This window comes from Sus scrofa, chromosome 9, assembly GCF_000003025.6.
Source record: "Sus scrofa isolate TJ Tabasco breed Duroc chromosome 9, Sscrofa11.1, whole genome shotgun sequence".
In the NCBI taxonomy this organism is placed as follows: domain Eukaryota; kingdom Metazoa; phylum Chordata; class Mammalia; order Artiodactyla; family Suidae; genus Sus; species Sus scrofa.
This window is the reverse complement of record NC_010451.4, coordinates 131059673-131080765: the sequence shown is the minus strand read 5'-3', so window position 1 is coordinate 131080765 and position 21093 is coordinate 131059673. Positions and strand designations below refer to the sequence as shown.

Sequence of the window (21093 nt, the reverse complement as noted above, 5' to 3'; positions counted from 1 at the left end):
CGAGGCCAGGGATTGAACCTGCATCCTCACAGACACTATATGGAGTTCTTAACCTGCTGAGCCACAACAGAAACTCCAGAATTGAACTTTTAGAAAAGGGAGGAATTTAATTAATTAATTTATTTTAATGGCCACACTGCAGCATATGGAAGTTACCAGGCCAGAGATTGAATCTGAGCCTCAGCTGTGACCTATGCCACAGCTGCAGCCACAGTGGGATCCTTAACCCACTGTGGGGGGTCAGGGATGGAACCCACGCCTCTACAGTGATGTGACCTGAGCAGCTGCAGTTGGATTCTTAACCCATAGCAGGAAATCCTATTTTATTTTTGTAAATTTGGAAAATACCACTACAAGTTGATTCTGCAGAGAAAGCACGTTTGTCCGGGGTTCTATTGGAGCACGGTTTGGGAATCATGGCTCTTAAGGAAGGAAAACATTGACAGCCAAAACTTTGCTTGGATATGCTTTAGAGGATTTCACAGTGACTTGAAAAGAATATTCTCCTTGATGCACTCTTTTAAAAAATATTTATTCTAATATTCTTAAATGTTAAAGCATATGTAATATGCTCAGCCATCAGAGATGCTGGAATTTTTTCCCTCTGTGATGCACTCTTTAAAACCCTTAAAGGACCATGATTTTGCTATTGTGGATACTGTTGTTTCATGAATTGCTTATTTTCCCCAGCAAGCTAGGCATTGTGGATGAAAGAATAGATCAGTTAAGCGTTATATTTATGGATTAAGGGAATCAAGTCAAGCGAAGATAAAGTAAATCAAAGAACTTGCCACTAATGGAGCCTTGGCCTCTGAGTCGCATATGAGGTCTTCTCGTGGGGGAAGAGACAGGAGTTTACAGCATATGGAATCATCATCAACCCTCTTCCTGCGTCAGGGGAACATACAGATCAGCACTGAGATGGCATTTTTCTGTTGGATGATTCTTAGTGACCAAATCTCTGTTTAGGACCCAGAGACCTTATTAAGACAGCGCATGGAAAATAAATGTGTGATAAATGCACACATCTATAAAATTATCTTGCATAATTTCACTTTTCCAAGTGGTTTGTTTTATGTATCACATTTTAAACTCATGGCAACATTGTGGAAGAAGAAGGCTGATTTCTTTTCTTCCCCTCCCCCCGCCTTTTTTTTTCCTGATATACCATATAGAAACTAAAGCTCTGAGGGGGTGAGTGACTTGATAAGACCATACTATCGATAACTAATAAACTCAGGCCTTTTGATGCTTTGGCTATTGTATTTTTCCATATGTTTGGTGACGTGAATCTGGAATGCCATCCTTCTCTCTCTTCTGGTTTTGACTCACTCTTTCTTTAAAATTGTGCTCAGGAGTTCCTTCTGTGGTGCAGCGGGTTAAGGATCTGGCGTTGTCTCTGCAGCAGCTCAAGCTGCTGCTGCTGCTGCTGAGGTACAGGGTGAATCCCCTGCCTAGGGCGGTAAGTTAAGGATCCAGCTTTGCTGCAGCTGTGGCGTAGGTCCCAGCTGTAGCTTGAATTCGAACCATGGCTGGAGAATCTCCATATGCCACAGATACAACCCAAATGATAATAATAATTGTGCTCAAAATTCCTCAAGTGATTGTTTCAGAAAACCCAGTTTTGCTGGCTCCAAATCTCCCAACAACCTGTTTCCAGTATATGTTTTCTATTACTTATTTTATATCATTCCAGTATGAACTTTAGCTTTATTCTATTGGTTTGCTTTTTGCTATTTATTTCCCCTTCTTATCCTATGTAAATTCTCTTTATTACAAGTAGTACTATCCTTGACTTCTAGATTTTATTTAATTTCTTTTTACAGCCACACCTGCAGCATATGGACGTTCCTGGGCTACAGGTCGAATCAGAGCTGCCGCTGCTGGCCTACACCACAACCGTGGCAACTCAGGATCCAAGCCGCACCTGTGACTACTTGCAGCTTTCAGCATTGCTGGATCTTTAACCCACTGAGAGAGGCCAGGGATTGAACCCACATCCTCACAGACAGTATGTTGGGTTCTTCACCTGCTGAGCCAAGACAGGAACTCCAGTATAATCTATTTTTAATAACATCTAGATGATTAGAGGATAGTGGTTTCAAACTTTTGTGTGCTTAATTATCCTCTGTTCGGTAGGAGATACAAAGGTACAAAATAACTGAGTTCTTGCTCTCTTGGTGTTTACAAACTTCCAGGGGAGAAAGGGCATATGCATGCCTGCCATCTCGGACATTATATGTTGACAAACCCTGCGAGTGATGTAGATAATAAATGCTACAGGAATGTAAAGATGGAAGCATCAGTTTTGGCCAGATTATCATGAATGTCTTTATAAAAGATAGAGGTTGAGCACGGTTTAAAGAAAAGACAGGTCTCAGCAAGACGTGAAAGAGGGGATTATTTCAAGATGTTGGAACTGCGGGTCAGGGAAGCAGCACAACTTTTAGGGTATCAATACATGGAATGATGTGTCTGAATTTATACCTCAACAAATTGGCATGTGACACGGCTTGATTTACGCCTGGAAAGATGGCTACGAGTTAACTGAGGAGAGCCTGGAAATGGGACTCTATTCCATAGGCACTGGGTAGTTCTTCACATGTGCCAATAAGATAAATGTGGCATTTCAAAGACTGATCTGTCAGTGAATTTGAAAGCCCTGAACTGTTTGGCGGTTGCTTGTGCAACTTGTAAGGCAGGCTTGGTCTGAACATTTGTGAGAGTACATTCAACAAGATCTGGAGCTTGACTGGAAAAAGAAAGGTGTAAAAGATGCTGCTGAGGTTTGAACCTTCCTGACTAGGAGGCTTGTGTACAATTTCACCACTCAGTGAATTTTTTTTTTTTTTTTTGGTCTTTTTAGGGCTGCACCTCTGGCATATGGAGGTTCCCAAGCTAGGGGTCCAACCAGAGCTGTAGCTGCCGGCCTACACCATAGCCATAGCAACCCTAGATCCCAGCTGCGTCTGTGACCTGCACCACAGCTCATGGCAAAGCCGGATCCTTAACCCACTGAGGGAGGTCAGGTATGGAACCCGAGTCCTCATGGATACCAGTCAGATTCGCTTCTGCTGAGCTTCCAGGAGAACTCCAGTGAATCTTAAGGAAGGAAATATTGTAAGGTAGTATTTGGTTCTAGAGCTAGAACCCAACTTCCTACCCAAAGTTGGAATCTTCGGTACACACGTATCAGGCAGTTTTGCTTAAATATATGGCAGCTATTTTTATTACGTCCAAAAGAAAAGGTCTGGGGCTCATGGGAGAGAATGGAGATTGGGGTCCACCAGGGCCAAAGTGCCAAGCTAAAGGAAGACAGATTGTTCAGCTCACTTATTTTTATTAAGCACCATTATAAAGAAAGCACTGCACAACAAACAGATGACCAGCAGTCCCTGCTTTTAAGAAGTTTAAAATCTGGATGGGATCTACAAGGAAGAGATCCTAGCAAAAATAAATGGCAAGCCCCCAAATCCACAAACCACCGGTCAGCGAATCTGCACCCCTCCTGTTGAAGCAGTTTCAGCCTCCGGCTGAAGGATGAAAATTAGAAGGATACTAATTTGGGAATGAGACTCCTCTTCTTGGAGGGTGTGGTCTTGGGAAACGCTTTGAAGTGGTAGACGCTAGACTGCCCCAAACTCGCGCTAGAACAGCTCTCAGGAACCGCAGTGCCCAAACCACCCTAGAGCTACATGTTTATCCTGTAACTACCAAGTGCACGGCTCAGGGCGGGTGAGGCTCCAAGGCCCGCCCAAGAGTTCAGCAACTCTCTTCAATTGGGCGAGCCATTTCCTTGCCTTCCGCGGGGCCGCTTCAACCATCAATCACTCTGCTAGTTCCACTACCAGGCCTTTGCTCCGCCCTCTTTCGGTGACGTAACACCTGGAGCTCTTTCGCGGCCCAGCCCTCAGGCGCCCCACCAGTCGCTTCAGTTCCTCATTGGTCAATAGAGAGCGGAGGGACGGGAAGGGGCGTACTATTTTCTCTCTAAACTCCCACCTCTAGTTTTCCAGTCTTCTCATAGGCTGCCAGGAGAGCAATTAGAGCCCGGCCCTGTCGCGCAGGCGTGCAAAGGTGCTCACCAGTGGAGGGGCACCTCCCCTCAATCCTTAGAGAATTAGTTACACAGTTGTGACGTAAGTGGGCCCCCCTCCCCCGCTCACCGCCTTCACTTACTATTGGCTGTGGCCGAAGTCCGTCACACAACCACGCCCCATTCCCCTGCCTTACCTCCCAGCTTGATAGACCTGCAGGAGGCCACGCCTCACCCTATTGCGGCCGCTTAGCCCCGCGATTGGCTGAAAGACATGGTATGCTTTCCCACCCCCTACTCCTTCCCGAGCAACCGAGAGGCTGGCGGGACCCCGCGGAAGTTGTCAGTCAATTTCCTCCGTCCCAACCCCGCGAGGCCCCACCCCCGGGCCGCGCGCCCTGGCGCGCGCGCACACGCACACACACTCCCCCCTTGCTTCTCCCCAGCACCTTCTCAAGTTGTAGCGGTCGCTCGCTGGGGGTTCTCTGTGGGCGGCGGAAGGGCGCGTGGGGGAGGGGGCTCGGACCGCCCGGGACTTGGAGGAGAGAGTGTGTGTGTGCCCCCGGGGCCGGGGCAGCGGGTCGCCGCCCTGGGAGATGAGGGCTCGGCGCTGACAGGGAAGAGCGGGCACCGCGGCGGTGGCGGCGGCGGCTCGGAGGGGACCCGCGATGGCAGCGCCTCGGGAGGAGGCTCCAGGCAGGGCGGGCTGCGCTGGCAGCGGCCGCTGAGGTGCTGGCGGACCGGCCGGCTGGGGACCCGGGCTGCAGGGACGAGAGGCGCGTTCGGCGTCCGCACCCCGCGTCCTCGCCTCAGTTGTCTAAACTTCGGGCTCCAGTCCACCCGCCCTCCGCTCCCGGAGTCAACAACTTCTTCACCCCCCTCCACCCCCGCCCCCGCCCTCCGTCAGCCCCGGGAGCTCGCCGCGCGGCGGGGACCAGGACTCGCCGGCCCTGAGATGTGGCCGTGAGGCGTCGGCGGGCGGCGAGGAGAAGCTCGGCGGCGCCCGGGAGCGGGAGGGCGGTGCGGCCGGAGGAACGGGGCGGAGGGGCGCGAGCGCTCGGCGCCTCTCCCCCGCCTCCTCCTCCTGCCGCTGCCCGTTCCGTGCAAGCAGCAGCCGGAGCTGCCAAGCGCCAGGGCCGCGGAGATGTCGTCGTCGTCGCCGCCGCCGGCGGCGGCTGCCAGCGCCGCCATCTCGGCCTCGGAGAAAGTGGACGGCTTCACCCGGAAATCGGTGCGCAAGGCGCAGAGGCAGAAGCGCTCTCAGGGCTCGTCGCAGTTCCGCAGCCAGGGCAGCCAGCCGGAGCTGCACCCCTTGCCCCAGCTCAAAGGTAACCTTCGAGGGCGCCGCCCGGGAGGGAGCGCGGGGGCCGCAGAGCCACTGCCTCCTGCGGGCTCCGTCTGCCCCGCTGGGGCTCGCGGTGTGCGAGTCGCGCCCCCCACGCAGCCTTGGCGTCCCCCCGCCTTTTGATTCAAACAGGTTTGCGAGCTGCTTTTCTCATCCCTCCTGGCTTCACCTAAGCCTCAGCTTCTTGGAGGAGGTCGACATCCCTCCTCACCTGCGCGCTCGCTCACCTGCCCTGGCGATTGGAACTCTCCTCCCTCGGGCGTCCCTCGGGGTCGAGTTCGTGTGTCCTCCTTCCCCATCTTGCTTGAACTACCTGTCTTATCTTCCGACCTTCACTTTCCCGAGACCTGCCTTCTCTTTCAGCCACTCTAAACTAGCCCTTTACTTTTCCAGTTTTAAAGCGACCGTACTCACCCTCTCCCTAACTTCCCTTCCTGTGGATCCTTCCCAAGAGTTACAGACCCGGAATCCTAATGCAAACACCAGTGAAGAGTTATCTGGCCTTTAGATTTATTTCTGCAGAAAAAGCCTAAAAATCTAACCAGGGTGGTGTCTTATTTACGGGGTCATTAGATTTAAATGTCACCCTTTAGCCCAAATAATGGGAAGCCTTAAAATACTGTCTGAGAAGATAGACACGGTAAATTTGGAGGAGTTCTGAAGAGTAGATAGTGTTGCCTTGCAATGGAGTGGGAACTTAGTTCGCCAAGCTGATTCCAGGGACTTGGTACGTTTGTACAGTCATTCAAATTGGTATCCGTGCCTAATGCCTTGCAGGAGAGCTTGGCACTCCTTTTGGCTCACTTACTTTTCCCACTAGGTTTAGAGGATTAAAAAAAAAAAAAAGAAATTGGTTTCTGGTGTTCTAATTCTTATTCTTTGTGGATTACTGCTTTTTACTTTTATGATTTTACCAACTTTGCTTTTTATGAGATAACATCATCATGGAACAAGATAATAGTCCTAAACATTAGGGTTTTTTCCCTGACAAAAAACCCCCAATCATCTGTTTTGCGGAGTTCCCATCGTGGCTCAGCGGAAACGAATCTGACTGGTATCCTTGAGGACGCCGGTTCAATCCCTGGCCGAGCTCAGTGGGTTAAGGATCTGGCGTTGTGGTGAGCAGTGGTGTAGGTCGCAGACGCTGCTCCGATCCCAGGTTGCTGAGGCTGTGGTGTAGGCTGGCAGCTACAGCTCCAATTAGACCCCTAGCCTGGAAACCTCCATATGCATTGGTGGGGCCCCTAAAAGACCCCTCCCCTCAATCATCTGTATTTTAAAGCCAAGAAATAAAAGATTCATACTGAAATAGAAAATGTTCAGCAAATTTTTCGATCAGTTTGAAAAAGCTCCAGCAAATCCTTCAAGGCCAGTCTGGTTCTGATTTGTCTTTAGGCCTATGAATCCAGCCTTAGTTTGACTAGGAGTCTAAAGAAAACCCCAGATCAAATCACAGTTGCCCTGCCATAGTTCTGGAACCCCATTCAGATCCTGTGCTGCCCTGCCTCTTGGGGTACTTCTAAATTAAGAACATCCCACAGCCGGAATCAAACAGGCTTTTGAAAGAAGGTTTTGCTTAAGATATGTGTAACCTGTGGTATAGCAGTTATAATTTGCTTTTAGCATTTAAAAATTGTTAAAGTTTATTTTACATATCGTAGTCAACGGTAGAGTACATGGTAGGCATTGCCAAGACTTTAATTCCTGAGGTGATAGCTCTAAAAGAATATCGTCTTACTTATTAGGACATTGAATTGCTATTCATCAAGTTTAGATTTTAAACTTAACTAAAACATAGTCATTTTCATTTATTTTTTAAAACTTGTTTTACTTTTTTATTAAAAAATTTTTTTGGCTGTGCTCTTGGTATGTGGAAGTTCCCAGGCCAGGGATCAAACCTACACCACAGTAGTGACAACGTTGTATCCTTAACTGCTAGGCCACCAGGGAACACCTAGTTATTTTTACAGTATTAATATTTTTTGTTAAATTATCAAATTATTTTTACAGTTTGAGGTTTGGTGCTAGTGTTTTTCTTTTGTGTTTCTTTAATTTGCTTTTTAGTAAGTTACCCTGCTTCCTTATGTTGTCCTTTTTAATGTAAAGATATTAAATATGTATATTTAATAAAAATAATTGAATATTAAACAAATGATTGGTTCAAGCCAGGAGCTGCAACTTTAATATATTTTGGTTTTATTGTTTGTTCCTTTGGGGTTTTTTTGGCCATGCCTGAGCCATGTGAAAGTTCCTGGGCCATAGCAGTGACAATGCTAGGTCCTTAACCCACTGCGCTACAAGGGAACTCCAGTATATTTCGTTTTTAAAAGCCTGGCAAAAACTTGCAGAGTCAGTAACCATCTGATGATTATTTATGGTGTATAGTTCAAGCTGAAGTTGCCATCGAATGTTTTACTTATAGTATTTGTTCACTAGTAGAGAAAAAAATAAAATTGGAACTTTAGATTTATTCTGTATATTTTGCATGAAACTATAGTGTTCTTTATGAGGAAAGTTACATATTCAGGATAAATTTATACAAATTTAATTGAGAAATAAGATCCTTGCTTAGATTACTCAGTAATAGGAAAAACTACTTTTACTCCAGATGTGATGCCAAGATGCTTGAAAAGTGATTTTTTAAAAATTCGCTTGCTTCATTTGGTGCTTTGGCAGTGGACTTGATACCACAGCATCGTGTGCTTTTTCTGTCAGTAGTAGTTTTTTTCCATTCGTGGCCTTAACAAAAACCAGTGGAAAACTGTTATAGTATGAAAGAGAATTTTCTTCCTTTTCTTAAATATTATCTTACTGTGGAGTGATTCAGATATCTGTGGGCATTTAAGATCCTTTAAGTGTTTAAACCAACCTGCTTATGTTACACTTTGTCCACATGGATCTAAGCTGGAAAGGTACCAGCTATTTTCCTCAAAACAGGTTATGAGTAAGGATTAACAAAATAATCCTGCCTTTTTTTTTAATCTATAAGAAGTTTACTTGGCAAAATAATTTAGTAAGTGGGTTGCAGGATTTTAATGGTGAAAATGTTCAGGGAAAATTTCACTTTGTTATAGAAAGCATTTTAAACATAAGCCTTGTTAAAAGGATTTTTTTTTAACGAGAAACTCTTGTGTGGGTTCTCAAAATTAAACTGCTTTATATTTTATAGCTTAAAATTTTTTTCGAAATACTAGAAATTTCTTATGTTAATTCTATAAGTTCTGAGAACAAGGTATTAGAAAATAAAAATAGGAACATTCTGTCAGTCATTTTTTTTTCCCTGTATTTAAATTTACATCAGTGCAGGACTTAATTTTTCTGACTTAAATGTTTCCTCTGGTAACCAACAGTTAGGAAACTTTTAACTTTCAAAAAACCCATTAGTAGGAAGTTTTTAAACAGTATTGTTGATAATAAGCACAACAGCCCTAACCCCTTGCTTTTTCACTTCTACTAAGATAATATTGTTGTGTGACAGTCCACAGCTCAGTATATTTTTACAAACATAATTCATTGTATCATCCTAGCAACTCTGGGCAAGACCAATATTATTCCCATTTTACTGATGAGAAAGTTGAGGCTTACACAGCGTAGTTTCAGGCTGTGATTACTTATGGTGTTGCAACTGACACTGGTACCCAGGTTAAATGATTTCAGTGTTTTTGCTCTTAATCTGCTTAATGAACTTTTGAAGCAGTATGTTAGAGTTGGGTCACTGGGGCAGTCCTGGGTCAAAGGTAAAAGTGTAATCTTTCTGAGTTGTTTTCCTTATCTGTAAAATGGGGATAATGCCTTCTTTCTCCACAGGATTGTGGGGATTAAGTGAAATAATGTTAATTAGTGCCTAAAAATAGGCAAAGAATGTTAGTTCCCATTCTCTTTGATATTTGAAAAGTCCAGATTAAAAGTATTTTTTAAATGAAGGATTCACATAAAAGTAAACTTTGCTAGTGTACTTAAAGTATAGTATATCATCAGTTTTCACATATGATTTGTGTGAAGCGAGGTAAAGCATCACTTAAATAAGTTTTCACATGTGATTTCTGTGTAGTGAGGTAAAGCTGTAACATCAGCATAAGTATGGAAGTGGAACTAAGAGTGACTGTTTAAACTGTTGAAACTGTAGTTAGAAGTTTTTCATCAAAGAAATTGAATTAACCAATAGAATGGTATAGATGTAAACTTCTCAGAGGACACAGCCAGTAAATGGCAAAGAACAGTGAAACTGGCTTTGAGATTTAAGTCCCCTTCAGATGAGGTAAAGCACTTCTCAAGTTTCCTCAGTTTCTCGGTTAGTGTATTCTTAGAACCTGGGTCCCGTTGGAGGTATTGAGGCCAGGAACAGTGGTGCTTATTTGAAGTGCTTTAGGGGAAAAAAATTTTTTTTTCCCTTGATGTGTATGGTCTTTTAGGGTAACTAGAACAAGAACATTGACATGTGAAATTTCATAACTTAACTTTTTTTGTGCTGGTGGGAGAGAATACTCATTCAACTGTAAGGTTTATAGAGTTTTTCAAAGTTAATGTCATTCTATCTAAAACCCAAAACCCATTTTAGTAATTGGGATGGCAAGGAGAGTTGAAATTTATCTGAATATGTTAAAAATGTTTGTTTACAAAGGATTAGAACACTTTAGTCATTTTAGGACTATCTTCTGGAAATAATGCTTATTTCTTTTGGTAAATCTATTTTTAAATTGTAAAAAATTTGGGGGGATATACACTTTTAGAGAAATTGATATAGTGTCTGTTGCTGGCCTTCACATGAAGGAAACACTTTTTCATTTAAGTCTAATTTAACATCTTCAGAATTCCTATTTAGGGTCAAATTTCTTTTTCCCCCAATTCTCTTTACCTTCTCTGATTGTTACTGAGTTTGGGATCTTTTTATGAAGTGCCTATAAAGTAAGAATCCAGTAAAACGTGTTTAAGTAAGATAATGTGGTCATTGGGGTAGAGCGCCATCCTGTAAATTGTCTTCCTACATCATTGATGAGTCACAATTGCTTTGGGCTAGTTGTTTAACCCCAGTGAACTTCAGATTAATCATTTTTAGTTGTAAGAATAACATTTTCCCTTGATAAAATCACAAAGGTGAATTAGGCTTTAATGAGTTATTGTCCCTCTTTGGATGACAAAGACAGGTCTATATCAACAAAAAATAATACATTTGGGAAATAATAGATTTTTGTGTATTTTTAAAATTTTAACTTTTTAAATTGTAAAAAGCCATGGATAGAGACTAGCTTATTTTTATTTTTGTGTGTTTGGCACTCTGGTTCTCAGTTCCTGGCTGTGTCCTTGGAGAGTTTTAAAAAACATCAATGCTTGGGCCCCACCCTCAAGTAATTCTGAATTAATTGGTCTAAGGTAAGATGCAGGCGTTTGTATTTTTGAAAGCTCCCAGGATGATTCTGATGTGCAGCCAGAGTTGAGAATCACTGGTTTGGCGTTATCTGTCTATTGATTTAATTCATTAATTGAGACTTTGTCCTTTTCTCTTGATACTCATGGCTCATTACCCAGCCTATTAACATTTCCTGCCCTCACTTGCCTCCTGCTATTTACTTTTCACTCTCTTAACTTTGCTGCCCCCTATGGCTCATCAGCTGCTTTCCTGAAGGGGGATAGTGCTATTGGAGTCTGAAGTTTTAGGTGTGATGAGTTGAAGTTGATTCGATGGGATTTTGCTGCTATTATCATAATTAAAACTTAACTATTATCCTTTGATGCAAGGTGGTCAGGTGTTTTTTTTCCTCTCTGTGATTTTTGGGGTTGTGGTTGAGCTATCAAGTAAAAGTAAGAACATGTGATAGCAGTTTGCCTAGTTTTAATCCCATGATTCAGGGTAACATGATAATTCCAACCAATTTGGAATGCAAAACTGATATTTGCTGTATGTTCACAGCATTGTTCTGCCTCTTGAAGATTTGGAACTAATACTGCCACTGTATATGTTGACTGTTAGGTGTTGAACAAATGCGGTGTTCTTGATCTTAACCCTGTTTTTGGTCATGCCTTGTATTTATTTAGCATCAAGTAATGTTTTTCTTGTGGTCGCTTTGGCAGCACATACACTAAAACTTGAACTATATGAGATTAGCATGGCTCCTGCACAAGGGTGACCCACAGATCCGTGAAGCATAAACAGGGCATTTTAGGGGGAAGATGTTTTTCCTCAAAGTGTTTTCATATCTATCATCTTAATCCTGACCACAGCTTTATACTGAAGGTAGGGCATTAAGGACTGGGGGCCACTTGTATTCCATAACCCTCTTTTGTCTTTGGCCTTTCTGCTAACCAGTCTGAATAATGACATTTGTTGACTTGTTATTTTAGGTCAGAGTCAGTTGTTATGTGTTGATGTTTTCCTTCCAGAATGAGATGGTAAAATTTTTGTGAAAGCAGAAGTCATCTGTATTTTCATATCCTATTATAGTACCAAATGCAGTATTCTGTGCATAACAAGGGTGGACATGTAGATAGGGTCACTGTTTTGATTACGAAATTACCTGTTGCCCTTCCCGTTACATACATCCCCAGTTATTGATTATGCTTCTTTCAGCCATGTTCTACCAACAGATTGGTTCTCTTCTGTTTCATTTTTGGTTTTACTATATTTGTGCCTAAATCTTATTCAAAGTAATTTAAAGTAAATAAATTCTGGGTTTTAATAACATGGTAATACATAGTAAATGTAGGTTTGAAACAAAGAATTGTTTGTTCTTGTATTTTGTGCTTTACCAGTGACTGGTGACATGTAACATAATTGATTTATTGCTAGGAGAAGTATTGTGTAAGGTCTATGTGGAAGTAATAGTAGATTGACTCCCAGACATGGACATCTGTGTATTAACATTGGGTAAACTGAAATAACTAGTTTGCAGTAATTTCTAAATTTGAGGTGCAGTATTTATTTAGAAGGATGTCCTTAAAGGAGATGAAAGGAATGGATTTTAATATGTAATTACTTTTAGTGCATTATGTAACAAGGAACCTAAATGCTTTGCTGAAAGAGTTTTACGTGACAGGCTAGGTTTGTGTGAAATAAGTTCTACTTGTCTGAGCAGGATATTGACTAATAAGCAGTTTCAAACCACTTTTTTATGTATGTCTTTTTGAACTCCTTCCTGAAGGAATTTGTTTATGTGGGTTTTTTTGAGCAATGATGAATTTTAGAAATCCTGCAGTTTTTATCAGTTTTCCTAAAGAAACTCATTATGATTTTTTTTTTTTTGGTAGTTTGCTGAATATGATAGGTTCACATTATAAAATTCAGAGAACCTATTTCTAACTCGGATACTGAAGGCAAGGGATTTCTTGGGAACATACTCCTCCTACTGGAGTGGTGATGCTAGTTACATTTACTGTAACCTTACTGTGATGTTCTATCTAGTTGAGCCTTCCAGTTCTAAATGGGACCTCAGAAGTCATTCTGGTTTAGCTTTCATTGGGAATGAGTTTCACTCCGGTTCTGAATAAATAGCTATCTTGTCATTTCGTCAGAAAAGCTTTCTTTAAGGTAGGGAGAAAAAGTACTGGGAATTTAAGCTCTCAGATTTTGCTTAGTTAATGAGTGAACTGCATAGACGATAGCTAAAAAATGTTAACTATCTGAAACTAGAGGTTTTTTTTTTAATGACTAGGCTTAGAAGTTTAGTTCAGGAGCATAAAATATTAAATATATGGAGTTCCTATTGTGGCTCAGTGGGTTAAGAACTTGAGATAGTGTCTGTGAGGATGCAGGTTCAATCCCTGGCCTTGCTCGGTGAGTTAAGGATCCAGTGTTGCTGCAGACCCACCGTAGTTCATAGGTGTGGCTTGAATGTGGTGTAGGCTGGCAGGTCTGTCCCTAAAAAGAAAAACTGTATGTATATATAGTTTCCAAAATGACACATTTTCTCTGTTTAATTGGTTTGCTGTTGATTCACACTCATTGATAAAGGATATTCCAGCTATTATTAGAAGATGTTGATTATTTGAACTCATTGTTAATCCTGTCTCTAAATTGATAAAGAAAAAATGATGAGACTTTTTTTGTTATAAGCTTTGAATTTGAATTCGCTGGTTTTTTTAACATAATTTTTCAGACAGACTTCTAAAGGTAAACATCAGTTGAAATCATAAGTAAAATAAGATGTAACTCCTATAAAGTATGTATTTACTTTTTTTAAAAAAGACTTGCACTACCATTCTTCTTTTAACTAACCAGAGGAAAAAGATTTTGTTTGCCTGCTATGAAACTAGATACATACTTTGCTTTCAAAATATAGTGCAGAAATGTTTTCCTCTTTGATGCTCATAGTGCTTAAATTTTAGGTGGAGATTGTAGAGATTAAAACTTTACTAAGTAAAGGGAATAAAATGACTTTTTTTTTTTGAAATTGTGTCTTTAAGAGCTTATAGTGAGGGTAAATATAGACACATAAACTGGTGGTTTCAGTTAGTGACAGTGTTGTGATAAGAGTAAGCTGAAAAAGGCTAGGGGAGTATGTGAGGTACTGAACTCAGTTTTGGTATGTGAGGAGAGGGATCAGGGAAAGCTTCCTGGAGAAAGTGACAGGTAAACTGAGACCTAAAAGGCCAGAGATGTTAGGCCAAAACTGATAGTGTCTGATGGAGTTCCTGTCATGGCTCAGTGGTTAATGAATCCGACTAGAAACCATGGGGTTGCAGGTTTGATCCCTGGCCTTGCTCAGTGGGTTAAGGATCCGGTGTTGCCGTGTGCTGTGGTGTAGGTTGCAGACGAGGCTTGGATCCCCGCATTGCTGTGGCTGTGGTGTAGGCCAGACTCCTAGCCTGGAACCTCCATATGTTGCAGGAGCAGCCCAAGAAGACAAAACAGCAAACAAACAAAAAAACTGATAGGGTCCGAGAGGTCCACCTAAAGGACAATATGGGCGCCCTTAGAGGTAAACAAGCATTACATATTTGAAAACTGCCAGTAGTATATGTGGCTGTGATAACGAGTATTATATCCACATAAAAACTACTTGAACTGATAAACGAATTCAGCAAAGTAGCAGGATGCAAGATTAACATTCAGAAATTATAAAAGGTATATAAAAAATAGAAAAGGTATATAAAAATACCTTTTTAAATGGCACCCCAAAAAACTAAACTCTAGGAATAAATCTGACCAAGGAGGTAAAAGACTTATACATGGAGAACCATAAAACATAACCAAAGAAATGAAAGAGGATTCAAAGAAATGGAAAGACATGTGGGCGCCACTGGGACAGGGAGGAGCTGGGGGTAGCCATGGCAGAGCTGCAGTAGCTCCAGGTACAGGAGGTAGTGAACTCCATGGTGAAGAATCTGGAGAGCAAGAACATCTGGAAGATGCAGGGCCTCATGTTCTGGTGCAGTGCTGGCAGTTGTGAGGTCAGCCAGGTTTCCAAGCAGCAGGTGCACCAGTGCACTGAGTGCTGCCTTGTACCTCTGGCTCAAACCCAAGCCCTAGTCACCAGTGAGTTGGAGAAGTTCCAGGACCGCCTGGCTGGGTGCACTATGCATTGCAGTGACAAAGCCAAAGATTCAATAGATGCAGGAAGTAAATAGCTCCAGGTGAAGTGGCAGCTGGAGAGTTGTGTGACCAAGTGTGTGGATGACCACACGAACCTCATCCCAGCCATGGCCAAGAAGATGGAGGTGCTCTTGTCCATGGGGAAATATACATTGGCTGTTGCCCATTGGGGCTGAGGGCAGGAATCTATTTAAAAGGAGGAATGGGGGATTTGGGTCTTAAGCAAAGTCTATGAATGAAGAATTTCAAGTTTAGGGCCTATCTCACTTGGCTCTGGACACTGGTTCCTTTGTGTTTCAATCCTAGAAAGTGAAATGGAAAAAACTGGTGCTAAAATTTGGGTCAGGGATCGCATGGGAGAGTTTTTGAGAGCCTTGGTTTCATGGGGCAAGTGCTTACTTACCCTGTCAGTAGGGAACCTCCCTCGTACCAAACCAGAGCCCTCCTAGGTACCAGGTTATCTTAGTACATGGATAACAGTAGGCTGGCAACTTCCTCGAACTTGCCTGTGATCTAGTGGAGTGTGAGGAGAGGTGTTTCTGTTTATTACCAGCCAACCTCCTGTATATCAGAAGGATCCATACACACCATGCCATTTTCCACAAACTACAATAAAACAAAATCCACGAATTTAGAAGGAGAAAGGGGGCTTCCACAGCTTTTGTTTTGTTTTGCTTGGTTTTCTTTTATATTCAAGGGCATGAAGTTAAAGTTGTGGATTTGGGAGTGGTAGTTTTGATAAGAACGTTGAAAGGGTCCTCGTGAGTATTCACTTCTGGCCATCGAGATGTAGATGTGTCTTAAAATGCTCACGCATTACATCTTTCAGCCTGGAGACCCTGCAGAAATACAAGAGGTGATGTCACAGTGGTATGGGAAGCAAATCTTCCCTTCACTGGCAGCCATGATGGGCCTTGAGGCTGTCTGCAGCAGAGGGACAGAACAGTCTGGCAGTGACACTCATCCTTGAAGGGGATTTTTTTTTTTTTTTGTCTTTTTAGGGCCACTCTCGTGGCATATGGAGGTTCCCAGGCTAGGGGTCAAATCGGAGCTGTAGCTGCTGGCCAACACCACAGCCATAGCATCACAGTATCCAAACCACAGCTTCAGCCTATACCATAGCTCCCAGCATCACGGGATCCTTAACCCACTGAGCAAGGCCAGGGATCAGACCTGTGTCCTCATGGATACTAGTAGATTCACTTCCTCTGAGCCACGATGGGAACTCCCCTGAAGGGGATCTTGATTGTGCTCTGTGCTATGATTTAAGAGTGAACAGTGAAAGAGAAACTGTTGTCTGCTTAATTAAGAGAGTTGTAAAGTACTGGATTTGGAAAAATCTGGTTCTCATAAAGCAGAATAGAATAAAAACCTAAACTCAATATTGCTTGCTTTGCCACCTGAAATAACAGGGCTCTATTGAGATAATCCCTTGGCAACATGAAGGTCTAGGGAGAAAAAGTAACCAACTCAAGGGCAAGCTGTGACTCCTTTGAAAAGAGGGACAGCTTCTCATGACCAAATACCACTTTGTTAGGGCCTTTGTTCTTGCCCCAGTTCTGGCACCTTATTGTTTTGATGTGGACATTATTGTCTTTTTTTTTTTTTTTTACCAACTTACATTACTTGAAATGATCATATAGCCTGTCTGTTTACTGTTTCAATACTGCAAGATATTTTCCTAGTGGTTTTGTTTTAAAAATAAATAAGATTTAATTTTTTCCTCAAAAAAAAAAAAAAAGGAAATGGAAAGATATTTCATGCTCCTGGATTGGGAGTATTAATACTGTTAAAATGGCCATACTACCCAAAGCAATCTATATATTTAATGTGATCCTTATCAAAGTACCCATGACATTTTCCACAGAACTAGAACAAATAATCCAAAAATTTATATGGAACCATAAAAAAACCCAGAATTGCCAAAGCAATCCTGAGGGGAAAAAAAAAGCAGACTTGAGACAATATTACAAAGCTGCAGTAATCAAGACAGTGTGGTACTAGCACAAAAACAGACATGGATTAATGGAACAGAATAGAGAGCCTGGGAATAATAAACCCAGCACCTGCAGCCAATTAATCTTCAATAAAAGAAGCAAGAATGTAAAATGGGAAAAAGACAGTCTCTGCAGCAAGTGGTGTTGGGAAAACTGGACACAACTGCATGTGAATCAGTGAAACTAGAACATTCTCACACCATGCGCAACAATAAACTCAAAATGGCCTGAAGACTTAAACATAAGACAAGATACCATAAAACATCTAGAAAAGAACATAGGCAAAACATTCTCTGACATCTGTACAAATGTTTTCTTAAGTCAGTGAAGGCAATAGAAATAAAAACAAAAACAAATGGAACCCAATCAAACTTACAAGCTTTTGCACAGCAAAGGAAACCATAAAAACAAAAACAAAACCCTGAAAAGATAATGCAGTTGTGAAGGGCTTAATCGCCAAAATATACAAATAATTCATGTAACTCAGTAGCAAAAAACCAAAAAACCCAACTGAAAAATGGGCAGAAGACCTAAAAAGAAAAGAAGACATATGGATGGTCATTAAGCACATGAAAAAATGCTCAACATCACTAATTGTTAGAGAAATGCAAGTCAAAACTACAGTGAGGTGCCACCTCACACCAGTCAGAATGACCATCATTAATAAATCTACAAATAGTAAATGTTGGAGAAGGTGTAGAGAAGAGGGAACCCTCCTACACTGTTGATGGGAATGTAAATTGGTACAACCACTATGGAAAAAAGTATGGAGGTTCCTCAGAAAACTAAATATAGAACTACCATATGATCCAGCAGTTCTACTCCTGGGCATAAATCTGGACAAAACTGTAATTCAAAAAGGTTCATGCACCCCTGTGTTCATAGTAGTGCTGTTCACAACAGCCAAGACATGGAAGCAACCTAAACGTCCATTGACAGATAAATGGATTAAGAAGATGTGGTACATATATACAATGGAATATTACTCAGCCATAAAAAGGATGAGCTAATGCCATTTGCAGCAACATGGATGCAACTAGAGATTCTCATAGTAAGTGAAGTGAGTCAGAAAGAGAAAGACAAATATCATATGCTATCACTTATTTGCGGAATCTAAAATAAGTGGCACCAAGGAACCTATCTACAAAACAGAAACAGACTCACAGATATAGACAACAGACTTGTGGTTGCCAAGGGAGAGGGAGGAGAGAAAGGGATGAACTGGAGGTCTGGGGTTAGTAGGTGCCAACTGTTACATTTAGAATGGATAAGTAATGAGGTCCTGCTGTATGCACAGGAAACTATGTCCATTCTCTTGGGATAGATCATGATGGAAGATAATATAAGAAAGGGAATGTATATATATGTATGACTGGGTCACTTTGCAGTACAGTAGAAATTGGTACAACATTGTAACTCATGTAACTCAGCTATACCTTAATAAAATATACTTTTTTAAATATTAGGAAACTGGCTAGAGAAGAGACAGGTGCAACAATTAGGGTCTCAGTCATAGCCTTGATGCCATGTCTTACGTTTATTCCTGACAGTAGTGTGAAGAGTATATTGGGAGCTGGGAGTGAGAAATACTAGTAAATGCTGGCACAGTAATCCTGATAAGAGGTGATGGTGGCCTCATCTCAGTGGGAACAGGGTGGTATCATAGGTGAGACTTTGTGAGAGGGAAAAAAATCAATGATGTTGCACTTCTAACTTGGGCAACTAGATGTATGGTAGCAATTTGCTGAAAGGGAAAAAGAGAGGAAGATCAGGTTTAGGAGAAGATAATGGCTGTACATGTGGGCCAAGTTGAAGTACCTATGGAAATAGAAGTGAAGTGTATAGTAGGACATTAGATATTTGGGTTTGGAGCTAAATAGGAAGGTCTGTGCTAGAAATAAGACTTTAGGAGCTTTAGATTAAAGGCGGTATTTGAAGAGATGCAGGTAGAAGCAACTGCCCACTGAACAGGTAGAGAATGAGAAGTGGCCGAGGAACACCTCCATTCAGATGATGATGAAAGGAAAAGGAGCAACCGTGAGGTTAGAGTAACAGCTTGAGTGGAGGCAAAGGAGGGCAGGACAGCGTAGAGATCAGGCAGTCACGGAAGAAGATATGTTTTTAAATGGGAGGAAGGTGGGGCTAGTAAGCTGAAAAGAGTTGTTGACAAGTCAAATAAGAACTGAAAAGTTTCTGTATGTTTGATAGTCTTCAGGCTACATTTGGTGACTTGAGAGACATTCAGAGGATTGATAGACTTGAAACTAGACTTCTCTAAGGTGAAGAATGAATGGGAATTGGGAAAGCCAAGACAGTAAGTATTGATATCTTTCAGGAAGCTTGATAATTGAAAAAAAAAAATTTAACACTCTAGCTGCTGGGCGGAGAATGGATTGTAGCAGAACAAGATTTTTCAAAGGAGGACCAGTTAGGAGTTTGTTTTAATAGGCTAGATGAGGCATGATGTGGCTTGGACCAGGGTGGTAGCAGCAAAGATGAAGAGAAGGAGATGCATTCAAGTATAGCTAAGCTAGGATTTGTTAATGAATTGTTTGCAGGAGTGGACAGAGTTTGGAGTCAGGATGTTTCAGTGTGTTTTAGCTTGGACAGCTGAGTGGATTGGTCTACCACCGCTGAGAAGATAATAACATTAGAAAAGGAACCAGGTAAAGAGGGAAAATTCCAGAGTTATATTTTAGAGACATTAAGTTTGAGATGCCTTTTGAAAACCTAGGCATAAATACAAATAGACTTTTGATGTGTGAACCGCAGAGTGCCCATTGCTAACTTCTATGACTCGTAAACATTAATTAAAAGATTTTCAAGGTTGTTTATTAGAAGATGTTTATAGGAGTTCCCACCGTGGCTCAGCAGTAATGAACCCGACTAGGGTCCATGAGGAAGAGGGTTCGATCTCTGGCCTCGCTTAGTGGGTTAAGTATCTCTTAAGTATCTCTCGTCACCATGAGCTGTGGTGTAGGTCACTGATGTGTCTTGGATCTTGCGTTACTGTGGCTGTGGTGTAGGCCAGCAGCTGTAGCTCTGATTCAACCCCTAATCTGGGAACTCACGTATGCTGCGAGGGCAGCCCTGAAAAGCAAAAAAAAAAAAAAAAAAAAGAGGTGGGGGACAGAAAATGTTCATAGTTTGGGATTTGGGATGCTGGCCACTTGGTCTTTTGGCCAGAATGGGATTATCTATTCCCCCATTCAGGGGAATGTCTGTGGACACCATGTGGCAAGATGTCCTTGGGTATGTGTGAGGTAGATTGCAAAATATGTTGCAAAGGTGCATGAGTCTTACTGCCTTTAGACTCTAAGTTAAGTGCTCCAAAACCTGAGATCCATATCTTATTTCCCAATATTCAGGCAGTCAGTGCTTGGTTTTAATGTTTATTAAATTAAATAATGAAGCAAATTCTATTGATTTAAAGAAAATCACCGTTTTGTGTCATGCAGTAATTCTCAATTTTATAATGACTTATAATTGAGTAATAGTTTATGTACAGCCCCCAATTTAGCATTTTGTTGACATAGTAACCAAAACAGCTCTGTTACATTCTCGTGCAAGTCCTTTTTATCTTCATCTTCTCAATTGATTCTTCCTCTGTAATATTAAACTGAAAATATGTATTGTCTGCACTAGAGCAGAATTATCACTTTATTTTCTAACAGTGCAAAGGAGAAATATTTGTAGCTGAGAGCCTTACAAGAGAGATACTTATTTCTTTTACATCCTGTGCAGTAGGACAGTGCTGAACATATTTTTCTAAGATCTTTAAAGCAGAGGATCTTTATTCCTAAGTTGTTCTGATATAAAAATGCTTCACTAACCTTCTTTGCAGGTCTCCCTTTTAGCACCACTCTTCCCTTTCTTAAGTAATGTAAAGTTTTTCTGAAGAAGAAATTACAGTATTAGTTTTATGAATGAGTACTGAGAAACAAGATGAACTTTTAATCGCTCAGCATATTTGTGTCAGAGCTGGATTTAAAATTGGGAGTCTTTCCTCAGTTAAAATTATAATGATCTGTAATTAACAGCTTTGAGGAATTATGGAGTGGTTATGGACCATCAATAATTGATTAGATTCTGTCTACTTATTTTTGCCTCTTTGTTCTCCTCTATACAAGCTATTTACACACAAGTTGTTGTTGTTGTTGTTGTTGTTGTTTTAATCTTTAAAAAAAAC

At 41.6% G+C, this 21093-nt stretch overlaps 1 protein-coding gene, 1 long non-coding RNA gene and 1 pseudogene across 2 annotated transcripts in view; 2 read left to right on the top strand and 1 right to left on the bottom strand.

Moving 5' to 3' along the window:
- Positions 1–5686, bottom strand: part of LOC106505045 — a 51821-nt gene extending 46135 nt beyond the window's left edge. The window contains exon 1 of the long non-coding RNA XR_002336046.1: positions 5609–5686. This is a non-coding gene — a long non-coding RNA (uncharacterized LOC106505045). The remainder of the gene's footprint in view (positions 1–5608) is intronic.
- The window catches only part of PPP2R5A (protein phosphatase 2 regulatory subunit B'alpha), a 71901-nt gene continuing 55770 nt past the window's right edge, over positions 4963–21093 (top strand). The window contains 1 exon segment of the mRNA NM_001100192.1: positions 4963–5364. Within this exon segment, the coding sequence (NP_001093662.1) occupies positions 5181–5364 (184 nt within the window). The 5' untranslated portion in view covers positions 4963–5180.
- Positions 14516–16683, top strand: LOC102166869 (annotated as a pseudogene).